This window comes from Hirundo rustica, chromosome 3 (assembly GCF_015227805.2).
Source record: "Hirundo rustica isolate bHirRus1 chromosome 3, bHirRus1.pri.v3, whole genome shotgun sequence".
NCBI classification, from domain to species: Eukaryota; Metazoa; Chordata; class Aves; order Passeriformes; family Hirundinidae; genus Hirundo; species Hirundo rustica.
Window position 1 is genome coordinate 32,439,177 of NC_053452.1, and position 20,986 is coordinate 32,460,162.

General features: G+C 58.4%; 2 protein-coding genes across 7 annotated transcripts in view; both read right to left on the bottom strand.

Moving 5' to 3' along the window:
* Nucleotides 1-2,053: 2,053 nt before the first annotated feature.
* On the bottom strand, nt 2,054-15,045 carry CAPN11 (calpain 11). 3 transcript variants are annotated; one of them, XM_040058467.1, is made up of 22 exons: nt 14,923-15,045; nt 11,674-11,956; nt 11,028-11,097; nt 9,571-9,689; nt 9,296-9,429; nt 8,985-9,153; nt 8,392-8,475; nt 8,222-8,307; nt 7,950-8,024; nt 7,378-7,538; nt 7,129-7,298; nt 6,930-6,941; nt 6,441-6,652; nt 6,297-6,336; nt 5,972-6,037; nt 5,565-5,622; nt 5,401-5,465; nt 4,507-4,575; nt 4,300-4,378; nt 3,729-3,845; nt 3,597-3,655; nt 2,054-3,350 (listed from the first exon to the last, which is right to left on the bottom strand). In XM_040058467.1, the coding sequence occupies exons 2-22, from the start codon at nt 11,917-11,919 to the stop codon at nt 3,324-3,326; spliced, it is 2,118 nt and encodes a 705-aa protein (XP_039914401.1). In that variant the 5' UTR covers nt 11,920-11,956; nt 14,923-15,045; the 3' UTR covers nt 2,054-3,323. The 3 variants fall into 3 exon arrangements, with proteins under 3 accessions (XP_039914401.1, XP_039914402.1, XP_039914403.1); XM_040058468.1 differs by lacking the exon at nt 14,923-15,045 and adding an exon at nt 13,896-13,984; XM_040058469.2 differs by lacking the exon at nt 14,923-15,045 and adding an exon at nt 12,367-12,585.
* A 3,338-nt stretch (nt 15,046-18,383) lies between these two features.
* TMEM63B (transmembrane protein 63B) overlaps nt 18,384-20,986 on the bottom strand; it is a 47,272-nt gene continuing 44,669 nt past the window's right edge. For 3 of the 4 annotated variants that reach the window (XM_040060849.2, XM_040060847.2, XM_040060848.2), the window contains one exon: nt 18,384-20,072. In XM_040060849.2, the coding sequence (XP_039916783.1) occupies nt 19,908-20,072 (165 nt within the window). In that variant the 3' untranslated portion in view covers nt 18,384-19,907. Of the gene's footprint in view, nt 20,073-20,125; nt 20,984-20,986 lie in introns of those variants that run through there. The other variant, XM_058419575.1, reaches the window with a different exon arrangement.

Here is a 20,986-nt window from a genome sequence, read left to right on the forward strand (position 1 = left end):
AGGCTTAGTAGTGTGATGCCAGCTCTGTACTGGTGTTGGTGCTGCCTCCTGAGCCAGCAGGGGCTGCAGGATGCTGCTGGTGCCGGAGGGACAAGGAGGATGAGGAGAGGGCTCTCCTCCCTGCTATCCCTTGCAGCGGTGGGGTGACTGCCGTGCCTGGGTGGGAGCTGTGGGGCCGTGCCGGAGTCAGCTGCTGCCCACCCACGGGCCCTCAGCTGTGGCTCTCCCCAGCCCCGGCATGAGATGCTGGGCTGGGCCCCCACACCCTGGCTCTGCTCACACAAAGGCCCCTTGTGCCCACGGGAATGACATTCCTGCAGCCCTGGGCCCGGGGCAGAGCGAAGCCTAGCCAAGGGGGAGATGCCAGAGCCCAGCTGCTGGGGCAGCTGGTGGGGCCAGGTGGGATGGGCTGTGGTCCTGGCCCCCCTCCTGTGCCCGGGGGATGGACGTGAGCAGCTGGTGGGAGAGGGGGAACCCCCGGGAAGGGCAGGCAGCTCTGGCCTGCGGGAGGCAGGGCCGCGTGAGGTGCAGGAAATTCTGGGATGCTGGGGAGCAGGAGCAGTGGTGCTGTGCATCCGTGGGTGCTGCTGGCCCACCCAACACACACCTGTGGGACAGGCAGAAGTGGGCTGGGCCGGCTTTTGCTGCCTAGTGCCTGTCCCAAGACAAACCCAAAGCTAAGAGCAGGTTTGGTCACATCTGGCCCCCTCACTACTCGCCTCACCTTGGCATTTAAGGCGTCCGCTGGGCACCTTCCTTGTCCCCTCTGCAGTGAGGGGGATGAGCCAGGACACTTTTCGTGGCCTTAGCTGGCAGCTGGGGAAGCCCCCACCTGCCGACCCCCTGCCAAAACTGGCCTGCCAGCTGCCAGGGCCGGCGAGGGAAGGGATCTGCCAGCTGGCACCCAGAGGGAGGGAGGGAGGGAGGGAGGGGGCTTCTGGTAAGGCTACGCCAGGGGCACCTGTCATCCCAAAGCCAGGGTGTCACCGTGCCCTATAATTGGTCCTGTGTGTGCGTGATGAGGCCCTGCAGCTGCGACAGCCCGGCCTGCCTGCACCCCTGCCTGCCCCCTGTCCTATCCCACCTGAGCCTTGTTTTGCAGGGGATTTGGGATTGCGTGGAGGAGCAGGAAGCCTGGGCTGGCAAGCCCTAAGGTACTCCCACCCCACAGGGAAGCACTCAGCTCACAGGTAGCCAAGAGACAAGCACAAATGGCCCACCTCCATCCAGCGCTGGGGAGCCTCTGTGGGACAGGGCAGCCTTGTGAGACAGCTGGGGGGCTGTTTCCTCTTGCTGGCACACCTCAGCTCCTGTCCGTGCTCTGAGCCAGGCTGGCTTGCCCCAGATCTTGTCCACTGTGGGGACACTGGTCCCAGAGAGCTGGGCTGGTCCAAAGGGCACCCATATAAGGGATACTGAGATGCTGGGATGGATGAGGTATCCAAGGTCACTCCTCTTACAAATGCTGAGCACCCCTGGCCATCCAGGCTGCAAAGTCGTTCTGGAGTGTGAGCAAGGAGCAGGATGCACTGACAGCAAGTCCTGCTTTGAAGCACACTATGAAACTCTTCTGCTTCTACCTATACCTTGCATGACCTCAAAGGAAGCAGAGGAAAACATTTACTTCCCACAGGCTCTACCCAGGGAAGAAATATACCACTTTTGGTGCCCTTCCAGGGTCCAGAGTTCCAGGCTGCTCTTCATTTCCACCAGCCCCATAGTTAACTCCATCACTATCCAAGTGGATCCTCTTCCCCCTTCCCAGCCTCCACAAGGCACCTTTCTTTAAGAGCAGTGCTCCCTTCCCTCTCTCTTCTCCAGTGCTACCCCATGTGTTAAGGCAGCGTTAAGACACCTGTGCAAAGAAAGAGGCAAGTTTTGTAAAGTCCAAGGGAATATGGAGGTCTCCAGCCCCACAGCAAGAGCTGCCCTGCTGGCGCTGCTCCACCTGTGCTCCAGGCTGGGCAAGCAGCGAGACCTGGGCTTGGCTCTGCACCAGACCATGGCGGGCAGAGGGAGGACGCAGACCCCAAGACACCTCCCAGACCACACGTCTAACAGATCTGTTTATTCCTGGAGAGCACAGTGAGCAGGGTGAGGAAGCAGAGCTGCCGGGAAGGCAGCAGTGGTTATTGCTGCAGGTGCATCCTCCAGCGACAACAGGGGTCTGGGGGAAGCAAACTGCCTGCCTGCCTCTACAGGGCAGGGGACGGGCCCTCGCCCACTGCCAGGCTGGAGCCACCCCATCACCCCAGAAGAAGGTGAGGGGAATGGAGTAGCACAGAGAAGTGCAATTATGTTGGCACTGGAGTCCATCTGCACTGGGCAAAGGAGCCCAACATAAAAGGAGAGTGTTACAGAGGATGAGGGATTGGGAGAAAAAACCCAGCTTTGTGCTGAAGACCCCTCTAAAACACCACACCCTGCTCTCTGGAAGAAGGCATTGCCTCCTGGGTGCTGTACCCCCTAGCCCTGCTGTGGGCCATAACCAAGGGCAGCAGATGTCCCAGGAGCTCCCAGGGATGGGAGGAGAGGCCAGGCTGCTGTGACAGTGATGGCAGAGCTGTGCCTACATGGACAACAGGAGGTTCAGCTGCTGCACTACAGGGTCACATGTGTTCACATGACAGAGGAGCCCCGAAACATTCAGTGCTTGAGTTGTAGGGCTTGACCCAGCGGTGGGCATAGGCAGGGGCGTGGAGGTGGAAGGGGTGTGTTGAAGGCCACGCAGAAGAGAGCCAGCAGGCTCCACGCTTTGGTCGTGCTTAGTGGTGACAAGTATGGTGCAAGGGCTTCATGACATTGGGTATGACCATTCCTCCTCCCAGAAAGCCGCGCTGGCTCCCTCAGGAACCTCCTGCCTGAGCAGGGCAATACGTGCTGATGCTCCCAGGTGTGGGTGCAGCGACAGGCAATGCGTGCCGCAGGGGATGGGTCAGCACTGGAGCAAGCGATGCGAGCGTCCTCCCCCTCATGCCCCAGCAGCTGCCTCTCCCTGCCCTGCAGCTGGCCCCCAGCCTGCCACCGTGCAGGGATTCAGGGGTACCCCATGCTGCTCGCCCTCCTCCTCTTCTGGGGGGAGAGCGAGGAAGTGGGAGTGGAAAGAAGACCAGCCCAGAAGAGGAGAAGGGAATCCCCTGCCTGCCTTGACCCCTGGTCCACTGGAGAAGATGTTATGAGGCTTGCTGGGAGGCAGGGCTGGTGGCTCAGCGTGGGATGGAGCAAGGGAGGAAGAGTATCTGTATCCATAGATCCAAGGGGAGGCACTTGGAGTGGGCCTGGTCCATTGGGGTGTCCCAGCTGCAGCGGATCTGTGGTGACTCCTAGCCACACATCGTCAGCAGCAGCCACTGGGAAGGAGAGGGAGAAGGGATGAGCAGTGTGCATTTCTGGCATGTCCTCATGAGTCAACTTGAACAGCCCTCCAAGAAACGCAGAGCCTGCAGCAGTCCTGTTTACTCATCTTGATTTTTTATGTGTTCTTTCTCTACCCAGGGGGCTGGAGGGCTTTCCACCACCCACCGCAGGTGCCCCATTCACCCTCATGCCGTGTCCCCTTGTTTCCCACCCCAGCTTTCACTGGGCTGAACTCTCACCTCAGAAAGGTTCATGACAGCAGTGCCAGTGCCTTCAGGGTCCATGCTACGGAAGAACCCTGCAGGGACACAAGCAAAGTGAGCAAGGCATCTCTTTGTTCCTGCCCTCCCTGCCCCAGGGCCATCACTCACTGAACATGGTCTCCAGCTTCAGAAGGCAGCAGACAAAGTTGTCGAAGTCCACGCCCATGTCATTGTCTGCATAGCGGGCCACCACCACCTGATGCAGCTTGTTGTTCAGCTTGAAACCTGCAAGGCAGAGAGCAGTCAGCCCCCCAGGGAGGCAGGAGAGCAAGGTGTAGTTGTGAAAGTCCATGCACCCACACAAAAGGTCCATCATGGAAGGGCACTGTGTCCAGCCTCAGTAGGAAGAGGGGATGCTCTCCCTGCAGCCATATACGACTAGTTAGGTCACTGATCCACCCCAGGCCTCTGCTTTGCCAGGATGGGATTCTGCAGGTGAGAGGAGGAGAGAGGCTGGGACCATTTTGCATGCATCTCTAACTTTGAGGCTCCAACACCTGGCACAGCTGAGATGCAGAAAGCCCGGTGGCATGCATGGGCCACGTCTCGCTACAACAGGCTGGCTTCAAGCACACAATATAGGCTGGTTACACTCTTCTCCTGCTATTTGGGGCAGGACTCTGACAGCAGGAGCCCCCTCCTCAGGCTCCAGCCCAGTCCCATCCTTCTCCAGACCTACCGGCTGACTCTAGAGCCATGCGCATCTCATAGGAGCTCATGGTGCCTGACTTATCCAGGTCGTACTGGCGAAAGATCGTCTGCAAAAACATCACAGAGGACATGAAGGAAGGCTCTCCTGTGGCCTCCAGGCTGGCTGTCCCGCCTCCTTGCTGCCCAGGAGGGGTGCTACCCCTGTGCAGTGCACCATGCCCCCTCCCCTCCTCACCAGCCAGCTCCGGATCTTGTTCCACAGGATCTGGAACTCCACCAGCCCGAGGCGGGCACTGCCATCTTTCTGGGGAGCAGAGGGTCAAGGAGGTCAAAGCAGCCAGGAAAGGGAGGTGTACAGAGGCAAAGCTATCAGATCCCAGCCATAGGAGGTGAGAAAAGCCTGGACACACCTGGCCTGCCCAATTTTTCCCCCAACCTTCCCCTCTATCCTGCAGCATCAGCAAAATAAGAGCCTGCGACCCAGCAAGGAAAGGGTAACTCTTGAACTAGCTGTGCTGCTGCTGTAGGAAGCACATTGCTGCGCTGTCCTTGGACCAAAGCTGGGCTGGCCTGCACAGCAAAAAAGGAATGGTATAGGGCCAGGCTGGAGAAGGGCTCAGGCGTGCTCTTTGCCTGAACCCCCCACTGCATGGGCTTGTACAAGCAGGACACTGGCCATGGCTCCCGGCACTTGACTCATCCACAACAGCTGGACAGGATGGTTTGGAGGAAAGAAGCCAAATAGTCCTCGTTCCCTTTGAGGAGTGCCTCAAAGGCTGGGTGGCACAACAGCACATCAGGCTAGGGAGCCTGTGGGAAGTGAAACACAGGAACTTCCTCCAGGAGGTGAAAGTAGAAGGCATGGGTGGGACCATGCTGTGCTTTTGGTGGCAGAGCCAGGGCCCAAGCAAGCAGCAGAAGTGATGGCCCTTGCCAAAAAACCTGTTGCTAAAGTCAAAGAGTGTAGGGCAGGTGGCTGAGGAGCCATAAGGACCCCTTCCTTTTTTCCCACAGTTAAACAACTGCAGCACTGCTGGAGAGCCAAGCCCCAGCTCCAAGAGACAAGTCTTGTTTCTTGCAGGCTGAGCACCACAAAAACTGGCCCTGGCCCACAGCACCAAGAGGATACATCCATCAGGTTGACCATGTTGCGGCAGGAGTCCAGGCTGAACCCATCTGTTTTCAGATCTTTGTCTGAGGAGAGAGGAGGAGGTTGAGCACAACGCATCAAAACCCAACCTGCTGAGCAATCCTGGGCTGCAGGGAGCAAGGGGTGGGAAGAGCAGTGCTTACGTCTAGAGATGACTCTGTTCAGAATAGTCCGAAGCTCAAAGACGCTGATTTCCATGTCCTGGAGCAGAAGCAGAGTTAGCATCACCCCTTGCCTGCTCTCCACCCCACTTGTGGCCGTTGTCCCCCTTCCTGCCTAAACACCTCTGCCTTAGTCACAAAACATGAGGATACCATTACATTTCTTGCACACCCAGAACAGTTTTGGTCACAGCTGGATGCTCTTCCCCAAATCTGCCCCGTCCCACCATCCCTGCGGGCATCTGGGCCGAACCACAACAAAGATGGACTCGTCTGCAGGATGGGACTGAGCGAGTGCGGGGTGGGCTGGAACTCCCACAGCGAGGGGTTCGGTCCTGTCCCCTCCCCTCCCCAGAGTGCCTTCCAGAGCTTGGCACAGCCGTACCCACCTCCCCTGCCAGCTGCTGGAACATGTTCTTGAAGCTGTCCTCTATGTCATCCTCGGTTATTTCCTCCTGGGGTGATGCAAACCAGAAAGAAGAGGTTAGTGGTTAAACCCAGGCCAAACAACAGGCTCAGTAAACGCCAACTGGAGAGGAAGCTCTTCTTTGTTCTTCTCATCTTTGTTAATTCCCACATCCCCATCACCGCAACCTTGCCAGCCCTTCTCCAGCCACAGTGACATCCCAGACTCAGACAGCCACTCCCTCCCTGTAGCTCCCCATCCCGAGTGCTGGAGCCTCAGCACTAGCTGATCCAAAGGGTGGCTCCTACCTCATCTGCCAGATCTGCCGAGATCTCCTCGTCCAGCTCCCTGGGGCAGAAAGGGGAAAACCAGGTGATGAGCAGGGTTCCCAGCCAGCAGGGAGCATCCCACTGCTCACAGACACGGGGCGTCCCTCCCAGGCCAGGACTCACGCCGTGTCCGACTGCTTCTCGGTGAAGACGCGCAGGACGAAGTCGGCCTCCTTGTGTGGCTCGAAGGTGGAGGGCACGATGATGTACTCGCCGGGGGGCAGCCGGATCTGGTTGCTCACCTCCCGCAGGTTGATGAAGGTCTCAGACCGTGCCCGGGACTGGTTTCGCAGGAAGAAGTCCTTCTTCAAGTGCACATTCTGCATGCCCTGGGCCTGGGGGGAGGAACGTGCTTGTGCACCGCAACGGGAAGCAACCACAGGGAGTGGCGGGACCAGCGCCGGCCCCGTCAGGTAGGACAGCCCTGCCCTGCCCACCCGGTAGCAGCCATCCCTCCCTCCCTCCCTCCCTCCCACACGGAGGTGCCCAGCACCCGTGAGCACCCTAGCTAGTGCTGTGGGAGCTCCCGTGCCACTGGATACATCAACCCGTTTGTGCCCAGTCTTGTGCTTCCCTCCAGGATGGGGTAGGCTGTGACAGCTCGGGACGTACCTCCTCAGGAACCTGCAGATAGGAGGGAAAAGGGGAAAAAATCAGAATCCCAGTACCTGTCCCATCCCTTACAGCTGCAGGGAGCACAGGATGGAGGACATTAGCCCACAGCTGGCCGAAGCTGGTGGAAAACATTTTCTTGAGGACTGGGGTTGAGGTGGGACTGGCAGGGCTGAGTGTCAGGGCAGGCAGGGGTTACCTCATAGACAGCAAAGCCGATGGTGTGCATGTCACCTCCCACCCGCCGCTCCCGCCGCCGGTGCTTCTGCATCAGAGCCACCAGGAAGCTGCAGGCCACCTCATCGTCCCCAGGGTCATCATCTTCTTCCAGCAGCTTGATCTTAAACTGGGGGTTGATCCAGAATGTGGCTGGGAGGAAGGGGACGTGTGGATGAGACACCCGGTTTCATCAGGCTGCCAGGAGCACAGATGTGGAGGCCAGAGGTACCTGGGTGATTCCTGCAGCCCCCGGCCGTGCTCCCCCGACGCCACGTGCCCTCGAACACCTGTGTGTGCCATCTGCTGAGCTCATCCTTGGTGAGGGCATCTGGGGTCAGGTTGCAGATCTCGAGCCTGGAGAACTCCCTCATGAAGTCCCGGAAAGACATCCTGTGGGAGGCAAGTAGGGGCTGAGGCCAGGGCACTGCTGTGGGGAGGGCGGAGAGCGCAAGCAGCCCTTGACCCAGCTAACATTTTAGGAGAATTGAGTGACAGTAAAATCTTTTACTCTTTAGTTTATTTAAAGCCTCGTGCTGGGTTTGGGTAAGAAGGGATATTTACTCTTCTAGATATTTATCTTGAATTTAGTTGGCCTGAATTTCCTTCAAGGGAGGAAAATTATTAACTAGATCAGATGAGAAAATGCTGGCAAGCTCTCCAGCACTGGCAAGCCAGCTCATAAAGGTAGGTCATGAGCTTCAGGTGAAGCATGACTGCAGGATCTCTCCCCAGGTCCTCTGCTCCTTCCCGGACTGGCTGCTGAAATAGAGCAGCACTTTGCTCCAGAACTCCAGCACTCACCAGAACTCGCCATCCTCCATCTTCAGCTGCAGCTCTTCCCTCTCATCAGGGTCAATGTTGTTCCACTCAGAGGAACTGGGATGGCAGGAGACAGACAATTAGATAGGGACTCCTGAGAGCAATTCAGAGCTGCCCCTCAACGCCTCTCTTTCTGATGCAAAGGGCTGTGCGCAATGTGAGCTTCCCCTCAGCACTGCCCTGTGCTCGACTGCTGTGTGCGCAGCCTTGCTGGCCTGACAGAGCAGGACTGCCATCCCTTCTGTCCTGCTTACCCATCACTCCAGGCTCCAGTCCATTCCACCTGACCCCAGGGGTTCCTGATGCGGATGAGTTGTTCTTGCTGACCCCGGTAGTTCACCTGCCAGACACCAGACACAGGAGGTGGAGCCCATGCCACTGGCCAGGCTGCCATCGCTATTAAAGTCTAATCTAGGTGACTCACATCTCTGAAGGCTGTGACAGAATAGGCATGGCCCTTCACCAACTTCTTGAAGGTCACTGCTTCCATATCAAAGGCACTCGTGATCTGAGGAGAATGTGTAATGCTCAAGTCAATAGGACTGCATTAAGGTAGTCTTATCCCTACCCCTTCCCTCCACTGTGTGGAGAATTCTCCTTGCTTTGCACTGCTCCAAGCCAAGAGAAGTAGCAGGTAGCAGCTCCCTGTGCTCAAAGGCTGCTGGTTGTGGACAATCCAAACACAGTTTCCTTAGCAGAGGACCCTGAAGATCCATCAAGGAACCACCCAAACTTCAGAATTTAAAAACCCTGCTCCAGGTAATTTGCTGATGCATAACATGGCCAGAGTTGTAGGCAGTCCTTTGTCCTTGTGATGAACAATCCCGCTCCATCCAAAGAGCCCATTCACCAGAGCTGCCACACTGGCTCTGGAAAGGGTGCTGTGGTAAGAGGACAAAGAAGTGACCTCCCACCCGGTGTCCCAGCGAGGGGACCGCTGATAGTGGCTCGGGCCGTGGGGCCTCACTCTGGCCAGCGCGGCGGCAGAGCCCCGGCGCACGCCGGCACATCACTTACGTCGATGGAGCAGCCCAGCAGGGAGCCCCTCTCCAGCGCCTTGCGGATGATGTGGCCCATGTTGCGTGGCGGCCGCTTCAGGTCGTACATCTCTGCCACGCCGCCCGTGAAGTCCTCGAAGCCCTCGGTGGTGCTGCCCCCCGAGAGCGACTCGTAGCAGCCGTTCAGCCTGAGGGGCGCGTGAGGAGACGAGGAGGTGGCGCACGGCATCGCCCAGCCGCGCGGCACAGGCAGGGCCGGCGGCAGAAGAGATTCCCTTCCCTCCACCCCTGCCCCATACGTGCCCACGTGCCCGCCACGGGGATACCCACTTGGCATAGGCCTTCTCCAGCAGGGCACTCCAGAACTCGGTGCACTCCGCCGAGTGGACAAACAGAAGTTCCCCGTCCTTGGTGGGCAGCTGGTCGTCCACCACCACGTCCACCCACTCACCGAACTGCCAGATCTGCGGGGTGAGGAGACGGTGGGGTGAGCTCAGAGCATCACATGGCTCGCTCATCCCTACCCCAGAGGGATGGCCTCAACCCACCAGCCTCACTTCCCTCACAGACCACCAGCTGTGGAGGAATGAAAGCTCCCAGCCCACCTGGAAGTGAAAGATGCCAGCGTAGTCCTCCTGGAAGCTCTGTCCATGGGGCACCACGCGGTGCAGGAGCTCCTCGTTGAGCGTGAGGGAGCCAATGGCAGCCAGCAGCCAGCAGTCGCCTGGGGAAGGAGAGGAAGCTGCTATGAGTTCCCATCGCCTCCCTAGCTGGGAGGGTAGGTGCTGGATGTTTAGGAGTTCATGGTGTGCTCTCCTTGCAAATGTTTGGGGCAACCCAGCTCAAAAAGTCCACGGAAAAAACAGAGAAAGTCCAGCAAGCAGAACCCAGGGATCCAGGCTTGCTCAGCCTGCCCACAAAGAGAAGTATTAGCTCAGGGCAACAGGGAACATTCCTCCCTCACCAGGAGGCTGTGTCCAGACCACCACACACAGTCAGCACCAACAGCCCCCTCCTGCAGCCACCTGGTCCCTCCTGGAACCCATCCATATGACTGCCCTCCATATCTCAGACAGCAAGTTCTGCAGCAGAATTGCGCTTTGCATGTAAAAAGCCATTTTAGCAAGCCAGCGAAAGGTTTCATGTTGCCGCCCCAGGTTCTCAAATTGCAAGCAATGCCACCGCACTTTTCCTTCCGAGTGATCTTAACCACAAGGAGTGCTCCAGGCCAGAACTGTGCTTTAAATGCTTTGCCTTGATTCTCTTTTCTCTTTTGCCTTTGAAGCCTTTCACACCTTAGCCTCGAGCCTGGATAACCTGTAACTGGGCTGTGGTTTGACAAAGCGCCATTTCCGAGTTTTTAATGACCAGGTGAACACTACCACAGTGCTCTGGGCTGTTATGCACTCCAGTTGCCTCCTCAATTTGTCCTAGTTACTGGATACATTAAATGTAGTCAGTCCTGAAAACAGCATGCTATATGTGCTAAGGTATACAGTACTCCAAATCAAGTGCCCTATTTGCTCCCAGTCAGGACAACACTGTCTGTGGTACCAAGATCTGCTTCTGATGACCACAAAATCCCAGTTGTGGTTCAACTCTGCTGGTCTACCCAGCCCATTAATACTTCTCCCCTCGTCTCAGTGCCTTCCCTCTGGGAGACACTCCTGGAGAAAAGACAAATCATCAGCTGGACACATCTCGATTCCCTTCTGCCACACCACATTGCTTCGCAAGCAGTTTGTCACCACCGCCACGACCTCAGTTTGTTACTGTCATGCAGCTGCCATCCCTCACCATTTACCAAAGCAGGGAGCTCTTTGGAGCAGCTCCTGGCATTGTTGTCAGCATGTGTCTGGCATGGATGCACCCAGAATCTCCACTGATCTCAGCATGGTCAAGCTGTGCACTCATTTTTGTGGAGCTTTCATCTAGAGCGACCAGGAGGCACAGGATGCCCCCTGACTTGCAGTTTCCACCTCACTGAATGGAAAGGGCCACCCAGCCCTCCCCAGTTATGACTGTCTGGACCAAAGTCCAGGGACAGAGCTTCAACACTCACCCAGAGCCCCCTGGCAGATGTCTGTCCGGGTGGCACCGCCAACGATGAACTGAGGGTCATCCACTAATTCCTGCAGAAGGACAGAATCAGATGCTGCTGCTGGATCTTGGCAGGGCCTTGGGCATTAGCAGGGCTGGCATCCACTGCAGCTCTGACTCAAGAGAAATGGTGCATGGTCCCTGTGAGATGTACCCCACCTGCCCTCTGCTAGGGAAGGCTGCTTGACTGCAACCCCAAGGCCATCATGGTAAGGCAAGGCAAGATCCGCTGTATCCATGGGAGCACAAGGGTGGATGACATTCCCCTTGCCCTCACAGCACCAGGGAATATGCACTCTCAAAAGCCCCAGCTACTGAGGGCCACACATCCATGCCACGACACCTAGAAGCAACAATGCAACCCCCCTGTTCTGAAGCCCACAGTCTGCTGCCCAGAGGAAGCAGTGCCTGCTAGACACATTGCTTTTCTGAGCAGACACTCATGGGGAACGGCCCTGGCCCTTGGGAAAGTGGCTCTGCAGCACTCCAGGGACTCTGAGCACTGAGGGGGTGCCAGCAAGGGCCAGTCTGCAGCTCAGCACACCACGTCAGTGCAGACGTGTGGGGTAGGGATGCCAGCCCTGAGAAGGAGCAAACCCAGCACTTACCGACGGACGCTTCCACTCCACGCCCCGTGTCTTGCTGGAGTGTGGCCCCAGCTCCTTGAATCCAAGGGCAGATGGGCCAGCTGGGAACTGGGGATCCCTGAAGAGGGTGCCACTCTCAATGCACTGCTGCTTGAGGGCCTCATAGTCCTGGTTGAGGTACTTGATGGCGTTGCTGTGCTGGCCAAGCCCCTCGGCTCTCAGGCGGTCTCTCTGCAGACGAGCAGCCATCCCGCCAAAGGGCATCATAGCTGGGCACCAGCACCGCTACCTCCCGCTCCACTCCCTGCAACAGAACAGGCACGGCCAGGCTGAGGCAGGGCCCGCTCCCTTGCTCTCCCCTGGGGACATCAGCCATCACAGAGAGCCAGGCTTGGAGGCTGAATCCCCAGTTCTCCACCACTCCCACAGCAGGGACCTTCTCCAGCAGCGCTGGCCTGTACAGTGATCCCAGTGACACAGAGAGCACCCCAGGGCAGGCACACACACCAGGAGAACCTCCCAGACCCCATCCCCAGCAGCAGCCCCGTTCTGAGCCCTGTCCTTGCAGCCCTGCTGTCTTCAAGGGACACCAAGGGGGCAAAGCAGCACTGAGGGCCGGCTGGGAGGAGGCAGTCCCCCCGCACCTAGCTCATCCTGTCCTGTCCCCGCTACGCCAAAAGGCTGTGCCCGGAGGAATCTCAGACGCATTCCAACCTCGTCGGCCTCTCCTCCCGGCGCAGCTTTCCGGCTCCTTCCCTCGTCCCGGCTCCTCCTCACCCGCCTCGGCCGGGAGGGCGTCAGCGGCCGCCCGCAGCTTTTCCCACTCCCGGGGGCCTCTCGCTCTCCTTCTCCCTCTTCTCCGAAAGCCGGCCCGGCTGCCTGAGCACTGAGTCAAGGGGGCCGGGTAGGGAGGAGCCCCGCGGGGCGCAGAGAGCTCTAACTATGGGGCCGGAGAAGGACAGGGAAGGAAGAGGCGGGACGGCACACTCACACTCACACACACTCACACAGGGAGGATGACTCAAGGCTCGTCCACCGCCGGTGGAGCAGCCTGCTGGGAGATCCGGGAACAGATTACGGAGTTCAGCGGGGCACCCCGGCAGCAGGAGAGCGGGGCGGGACAGACACCGCAGAGCCCCCACGCCGCTCCTCTCCCTGCCCCGGCCATCCTCCCGGGGTTTTGGCCAGCAGCTCACGGCCAGGAGCTTCGAAGCAGCTTGACACAGCTTGCCAGGCACGTTTGGCCCCGCAGCCCTGCCCCACCGCGCCCGCTGCGGTGGACAAGTCCCAACTCCCCTCCCGGCGTCCAGCCTCCCTCAGCCCAGTCCAGGCACCACGGCAGCAGCCAGCGCTCGCACCCACCGCAGCCCAGGCTGGAAGGGGCCTCTGGGACCCTCTGGTCCAAGCTCCATGCAAGCAGTGTCACCTGCAGCAAGGCCATGGGGCAGGTGCCACCACCACCACCAGCCCGCTGGCATCTGCGGCTCATCCTGCCCCACTCCCCGGCCATCTCAGCTCCTGCTTGGCTGGGCTGGTGCCGAATACTTCAGAGGTTTCTCCATGTGAGAAAGTGGTGTAGTCCTTGGGTAAATAAGCCAGGAGCCAGCAACCCACTCAGAGCAGCAAACTCGAATGCCAGTGCTGGCCCACTCCCACCCGAGTACCCTATCCCAGAGGAGCAGGGAACAGCCTGGCTCCAAAGAGGCGGCTTTCCTTGTCCTAAAGTGCTGCGGTAGCTAAAGGGAGGGCAGGCAACAGTGAATAGGGTGCAAGCTCCTGGCACATGCATAGGGCATAAACTTGGCTGCTAACCCATGTGGCTGTCCTAGCCAGAAGCTTTTCAAAAGAAAAAATTCTACTCTTCCCCATCACTCCACCTGCTCTGGGATGCTCTAAACCCACTACCCCTCTCCAGGGCAGCGCCAGCCCCTCTCTCCTCTATGATGGTCCAAAATCTACGGAGGTCCTCCTACGACTCCTGCCCCGCAGCCAGCAGCCTGGCAGTCTCTCCCAGTGGCAAGGCACTCGGTGCCTGCAGAGCTGGCAGGACGGCTTCTCCAGTCCCAGACACTGCTCAGAACACAGGGGGGACGAGGGATCCCAAATACAGCTTCCCACACTGCCTCCAAATCCCACCTCACCACCTCCCCAGCACTCACACCGCAACCTGCCAGTGGCCAGGGAAGTTCCCCTACCTCATAGCCCCTGACAGACTCTCTGCACCCTTTTCCCACCCTACCTACCAGCGCTGGACATGGCTGCGGACATGGGGAGCTCTGTGCAGACACGGGCACCGTGTGAGTTATTCTTAGCTCTGTGGCTCAAAATACTCGGGAAGGCTGTGCTCAGTGGCAGACGGAGGTCACGCAAGCGCAGAGCAAAGAAAAGCGTTTCAGACCCCAGAATGGGAGAGGAACCACATGGGTCTTTAAAGCAAAGGAGTCAGCTGCTGACACCTCCCCAGGCTTATGCTGACAGACACTGCAGGCCCTTCACGGAGAAGGAAGGGGTGTGATGAGACAAGCCAAGCCCCCGGGGCAGTTTTCCACCACAGGAGACATCCAACTACAATATGATGCTTTCCAGTACTCGAGGCACCTCTGATCCCTCCCGGGTGTGAGCAAAAAGACACCCTGGTTCTTGCAGGATCCCTGACACCTTGAGCACTTTACCGCATACTGCAAAACCCTCGGGCAGCATCACTGTTGAAGTCCAGCCAAAAATCTTCGCAGACCTCTGGTTTGCCAGCTGCTCTTTCAAATCAACGGAAGTGGGGAGTTCCCTTCCTCAAAACCAGCCCTGACACACGGTATCCTGCCGCATACTCAGCTCGAGGCAAGGCGTCACAGCCGCCCATAGCATCCCAGAGTGCTCAAGCAGCTCTCAGGCCCTTCCCAGCCCTCAGGATGGCAAAGATCCTCGTTTCCCACAGGCTCCCCTTTATGTTACCGCATCCCTCATTTGACGAGATGCGGGCTTGGCTTTGGGGTCGGCAGCGCATCCCCGGAGGCTGCGGTACTCTGTTTACTCGCCGCCCCGATGGGGAAGCCTCTGTGTCTCTGCGGATGCGTTATCTAATGCAAAAATCCCCGCAGACAGAAAGAGGATGGGAGGGGTAGGCATGCCTAGATAAGCTTAGAAAACAGAGGAAGCAGCCGGAGAGGGGGAGACGGACCCGCAAGCCCTGCCCGCCCGGCGGTGGGCTCGCCCCCGGTGCTTAACCCCATGCTGGGGGTCGGGTAAGGGTGAGGATGGGGGGGATGGACTTACGGAAGCAGCTGCCGCCACCGCCCTGCCCGTTTCGGCTCAGCCCGGCCCGGCCCAGCCCAGCCCGGCTCAGTACGGCCCCGCGGAAGGTGGAGTTTCGGCGGGCAGGACGTACGAGCAAAGCCGGGAGGGCAGTGGGAGGGGGAATTAAAGGAGCAGTGACAGCTTACAGGCACTGGAAGGGGATTATGCATCGAAGCTGACGGTGAGGTTTTGTCTGCTGTCACCCTCTCCCAGCTCCCAGGGATGGGCGTGCTCCTTCCACCATTGTTCAGAGCAAAGGGCTGGGTGCACACGGAAATCGGGGCTGGAAGGAAAAGAGGAAGCAACTTTCCTCCAGGAATGGATTCGCCGGTGATTGCTCCACACCGCCGGCACCCCAGCGTAGATGGGTGAAGCTCTGTACTGCACCTTGTCCCCAGGACTTGTTGACCTTCGAGTGCCACGGCTGAGCACGGTGGTCCCACCGGATATCCCGGACTGCTGTGTCCTTTCTTTCTTCCCTCTCATGCCTAGGGGGGCTGTGCCCGCACCACCTCAGTCCTCAAAACCCAGGTGGTGGCGGCCCACAACGCCACCGCCAGCGGCCCCGGCTGGCGCTCCCCCGCCACCAGCTGCCCGTCGCTGCTGGGTGCCGGCAGGGCCCTCTCCGGGCAGGTCCCGCTGCCCTGGGCTTTCCACAGCCACCTCGGGGCTGCCCCCGGGTGCCCTCGGTGAGTCACGGTGCAGCTACGCTGGGTGGTGCTGTTACCAGCGGGCATGGCAACACAGGGCTTGGCACCCTACCGCGGAGCTCACGGGGCTTTGCCTGGCATAGCATGGCTCAGCACGGATTGGCACAGCTTGGCCTAGTGTGGCTTAGCCCAGCATGTCTGATGGCCTGGCCTGGCATGAGCAGCTCAGCTCAGCCCAGCCCCGTCCCAGGAAAGAAGCTCTGTATTGCCGTTCTTCTGGTGCCAGGGCTGAACAGGATGATCCTAATGGGTGTCACCAGCCCCGGAGGTCCCTCTCCTTCCCTGGTGCCTGTTTGCAACTGGTGAGGCTGTGCCCTCACATACTCTCTGCAGCAGCTGGCATTGAGCCTGCGGGAGCCCAGGCTTCACAGGACACCTGCTTTCTGCCTCACCCCACCTTGCCCCAGGGGGTAAACCCTTCCTAAGCAGGGAGCAGGTCGCACATGGGGCCAGGAGCCATGTCCCTTGCCTGAGGGAAGGGCAACCCAAACGTTTAAAACCAGCTGTAGCGTGCTGCTGCTGCTGCATGCAAAAGGGATCAGTTCGTTCCTGGCCAGCACTCGCTGGAGCTGCCCTATCCCTGTACAGGGACTCTGTTACAGGCAGCTTGTTCTGCCCACCCTCGTGCAGAGCTGGCCTTGGGGTGCCCTGCTATGGGTTGTTGCAAGGGCTGCTCCATCTTTTTCCCAGCCAGGCTTGCCACAGGCTGGAAGCATAAGGGGATCCCTGCTGGGGACGTTATTTAGCTCTGCGCAGAACTGCAGGCAGCACTGCTTTCAAAGAGCAAGAGGCCTGTAGTGCCAGGGCTTGTTCCTGCTTTGGGTTTGTGCCCGTCTTTGTGACCCAGTTGTCCTGTTCAGCCCCTGTCTTATTACCCTTCAGTGGCCTCCAAAGCTGCTTTCACAGATTTCCCTCCTGGGGCAGGAGATAGCTCCTCAATAATCCTGTCACAAGGGCTGTCCCATGTCCTTCCCCCATGCTTGGAAGCCGTTTCCCTAAAACACCTGCAAAATCCCTGTGCAATTTCCTTGTTTCCTTCCCTCAAGCCTTCCTTTGCAGTGATGCTGCAGGGACTTGGCAGCAGGCACGGTTCTTCTTTCTGGCTTCAGTTCTTTGTTCTCTGGCATTGCCTCTCCCTTGTCCTTTGGCTGTGGGCGGGAGGGTTTTTAGTCCCCTGCCGGCGCTGCACTGCTGGCACACGAAGCCACGAGGCCTGATCGCAGTGAGGTGGGGACAGAGCTGGGGTCACTTGTCCATCTCTCAGCAGCCCACGCCAGGCCTCGCCTCTCCATTGTGCCATCCTCCAAGCAACGGCCACTGTGTACAACGTAAGGAGCATAGCACACAGCAGGCTCCTGGGAAGCACGCCAGACCCAGCCTGCACAGAGAGCAGCAGGGAGCAGCCTGCAGGCTGGCTGGCTGCTGTCTGCCCCAGCACTCAGGGGATGGCTGACACATGAGCAGCAGCACGCTTTGGGAAAGTGCTCCTCGGGTCTAGCACCCCTCCTGCCTTCCCAAAGGCTTTAGCTGTCCACCCAAACCAGGTGTCCAGGTTTTGAATGGATATGGCAGGAGAGGCTCTGCAACTTGCTATTGGAACAGTACGGGTGGGCTGACATGTGGCGTGAGGTTACCAGTGAAACTCCCTTACATCATTCCCAAACCATCTTCTTCCATCCCAGCCTCAGTGCACACAGCTCCCTCTCTACCTGCTTTAATCAGAAAGTCCCTGATGCCTCTGGAAGCCAGAGGGAAAGCCATTCATGCTGTAAGGGCCTCTGAGCCATGGCTGAGTTCCTGGCAGCAGGGCAGGGCTTGTGTTCACATTGCTCCCCACTCCTCTTTTTGCACCACGCATGCTCCTGAAGCCCTGTAGCAGCTGGGGTCCTCTCCTCCCACATCCCAGCCCCCAAACCACACCACAAAGAAAAGACTGCACAAACAATAGCTCCTTTTTTCCTTTTTTCTTTTGTACACAAATATATACAGGGTATTATACACATCTCTACACAGACAGTGCCACTCAGAACACACAGCTCTCTGTGGGCAGGGCCCCAACAGCTGCAGAGGCAGCCGCAGAGCATGGCTGTACCTACAGAGACCATAGCATCCCAGCCCACCTGCTGGACCAGGAGCAAGGGCAGTAGGTGGGTGCAAGAATAGGGAAGCAGGATCAACAACCCCCTGCCCCAGGCTGCGAGTGGACTGGGAACTCTCACCGTGCCCCTTCACACCCATGTGTGCTCCAGCCACAGCCAAGCCCTGGAAGCTGGCGTGGCCTGCCCTCCCCATGCACTGAAGACCCACATCTCTTCTGTTCCATCCACCCTTTTCTCCAGGCCTGGAATTCCTATAGAGGTCTTGTACTAGGCAGCTATGTCCTCCCTGGAGCAGCCCCCCACCTGCTCTCTGTGGGTCTGGCTCCCTTCCTGTAGTGGGAAGCACAGGGGAGAAAAGCTGTAAGATGTGACCATCATTCCTGGCAGCTGAGGTGGGCAGGGCTGGTACTTCACTTGTTCTGACTGATTAAAGTGCTTGGAGCTTCAGGGCCAGCACGGGTGATTGAAAAGATAAATAACCTCCCCTTTCACCCAGCCTCTCAGGCCCTGGAGGGCACAGCCCCAGGGAGCTGGTGCAGCACCCACAGATGACAGGCAAAGGGAGGGTGATAGTGTCTGCAATGAGCACCAAACAGGATGGTGGCAGGGGTTTGAGGGAAATAAATATAGCTAAATAGCAGAGGGATTTATTATTTTCCTTTACATTTTACACAGGGGGAGGGGGGAAGGAATTGAGGGCAACTGATACCGACCAGAAACCTCCTCACAAAGTGTCTTTAAATAGGGTCAGTCCTTCTTCCATGTGCCAGGGGCTCCAGTCCCCCTCTCCCACCCATTCTGTTCCCCGCCTGCCTCTGGGACACAGCTATCAACAGGGAGGGGGGCAAGAGGTAGGAGAGGAACAACTCCCCTCTCAGGCTGGGTGGTGGCAGGGGAGCCTACACCAGTCAAGGCAGGTGAAGAAAGTCAGCCTAGCCCCATGAGGCTTTTGTGCTCCTGAAGATGGTCTTGGTTGGAGACGGCTCCTAGGGGCTGCCCTCCCAGGGCTCCCTCCCTCTCTGACCACCTCAGCTGGGGGAAGACCCTGCAGCAGCTCAGGGAAGGAAGCCCATGGGGCCTCATTGCAACCAGGCAGTGCTGATCTTATGGGGTGTTGAGGGCCTGTAGTCTGAGACCCTTTCTCCCCTCTCCCTAGCACCCAGGAGACCCCCACACAGCCCCCCCCCACCCCCAAGCCTGACCCTGCTGTGCAGACACAGGGCAGCAAAAGGGGGGCTGCAGTACCACATGGGGGCCAGGTTGATTTGTTTGAAAGGGGAGTAAAATGTGCAAAGAAAAATGCCACTTTAAATGATGCTGCAAACCCCTGCCTGTGCCCCTGGGGGAGGAGAGAACAGGACCTGGGGGGAGAGGCTGCCTGCGCCTCCTCCTGCTCATGAGAAATGCCCTCAGCACCCCTCACCCTGCGAGGGCCTGTCTAGCTCATGCCAACCCAGTTCCCCTTCCCTGGTGTGATGCCACCCTTGACCACGAAGCAAGGCTGTCACTGTCACTCTCCCTGTGGTGAGGGGGAAGCCTGTCACCATCCCTGGGCCTGGACCAGCTCCAGGGATGCTGCACCAACTGGATGCTGGAAGCAGTTGAGAAAGGGCACACACAGGCACAGGGAGAGAGAAGGTGCAACAAAAGCCAACCCCACCCTGGGTGGGCTTTCCAATAGACTGACTTAAGTTTTTCATTTATCACCTTCCTGTAAATCTAATAAATTATTAGTGTTTCTCACCAGCAAGGCAAGGAATACAGTTGCCTGCTCAGAAGACCCCAAATGTTCCCCTTATGCCCCTTCCTACAAAGGCTTCCCACCCAGCTTTCCTCCTCCCTGCAGGTCCAGGGCAGCACCGCGGGGGTCACGGTCCCCCTCCTCCCCAGCCTCTGGGAGTCTGGGGTCCAGGGATGCGTTGAAGAAGGTAGCTAGTAAAGAGCATGCCTGCCGAGCAGCCGGGCTGGCGCAGGGGCGGAGAGGTAGGGACATGGAGAGCTTGCAGCAGGGCCTCTGCCCTCACAGAAGGCAGCGGCCCTGGGGACGGGAGGGCGAGGGCAATAGCCAGCACCCTGAGGTGCCTCTTCTCAGGTCTCCGTGCGCACAGCCCACCCTGCTCCTGGGGCCTGCTTCCCCTCCCGCCCTTTGACGTCCCTACTGGTGGATCTCATTCTCTATCAGGCTGTCCTCACACGACTGGAAATCTGTGTCATTCATGCCATCTGCGTTGATGAGCTCCTCATCCTGCGATCCCTGCTCCTCCGACTCTGTTGCTTCGCCCTCCGGCGAGGAGTCCTGCAGCACTTGGGCGATGTACTTCTGTCAGCGCCAGGCATGGGGCAGGCGAGGGGCAGGGAGAGAGCAGAAACACACGTGAGTCTAGGGAACTCCTGCAGGAAGCAGAGCACAGCACACGAAGCACCATGCATGAGGCTGAGCGTGGGGATATGCTGGGAGGGCAAGGAAGTGTCCAGCCTCCATGGAATATACCAGGAAAGGTGTAAGAGTGGGGCTTGGCCCTGAAACACTGAATGTGTTTCAAACCCCAGCATTCTGGGACAGGGCACCTGGGCTTCTCAGAATCTTTGGAGCCCATGTGAACTGGAAGACTGCACTTCTGTTTTGCTAGTAGATGCGTCCTTGAAGCTCTGCCTGCCTCTTATAGGGATTCTCCTTTTGGTGAAATGTTGCTGCCCTTCTGTGTCTGGAGACTAGGAAGGAGCCTGGATTACATGTGCACACCCCAGCCCTGCTCTCCTGAGGTAGCAGGAGGCTCTGCTTTACCCCATTTCTGCAGGACTATGTAGATCCCCACTACAACAACCTTGTGGAAGGAAGCATTTGGAGCGAGCCAGTTGAGGCGAGGTGAAATTCCAAAAAAAGACTCTGGGAGCCTCAGAATGTTGGACAGGGGAGAGAAGGGTCCCCAGAACACTTCCATGGCCTTCAAGGCAATGTCCACAGAGACCCCTCTGTGTTGGCACGAGGAGAAACCCGGTGGGTGAGAGCTTCTGCTGGCGTGCAAGCGTGCAAAGATGCAGAATGAGAAGGGAGACTGACCCGGCTGGATTCACTGTCCCAGCCGAAAGAGAGACGGAAAGTAAATGCACAGCATCTGAGGAGCAGCGGGAAAGATGTGTGTGTGTGGGGGTTACACTTCATCACCCAGAGCAGGTGAGGGGCGCAGCGCCCAACAGTTGCCTCCCACCCTCACTGGGAGGATCCAGGTGCTG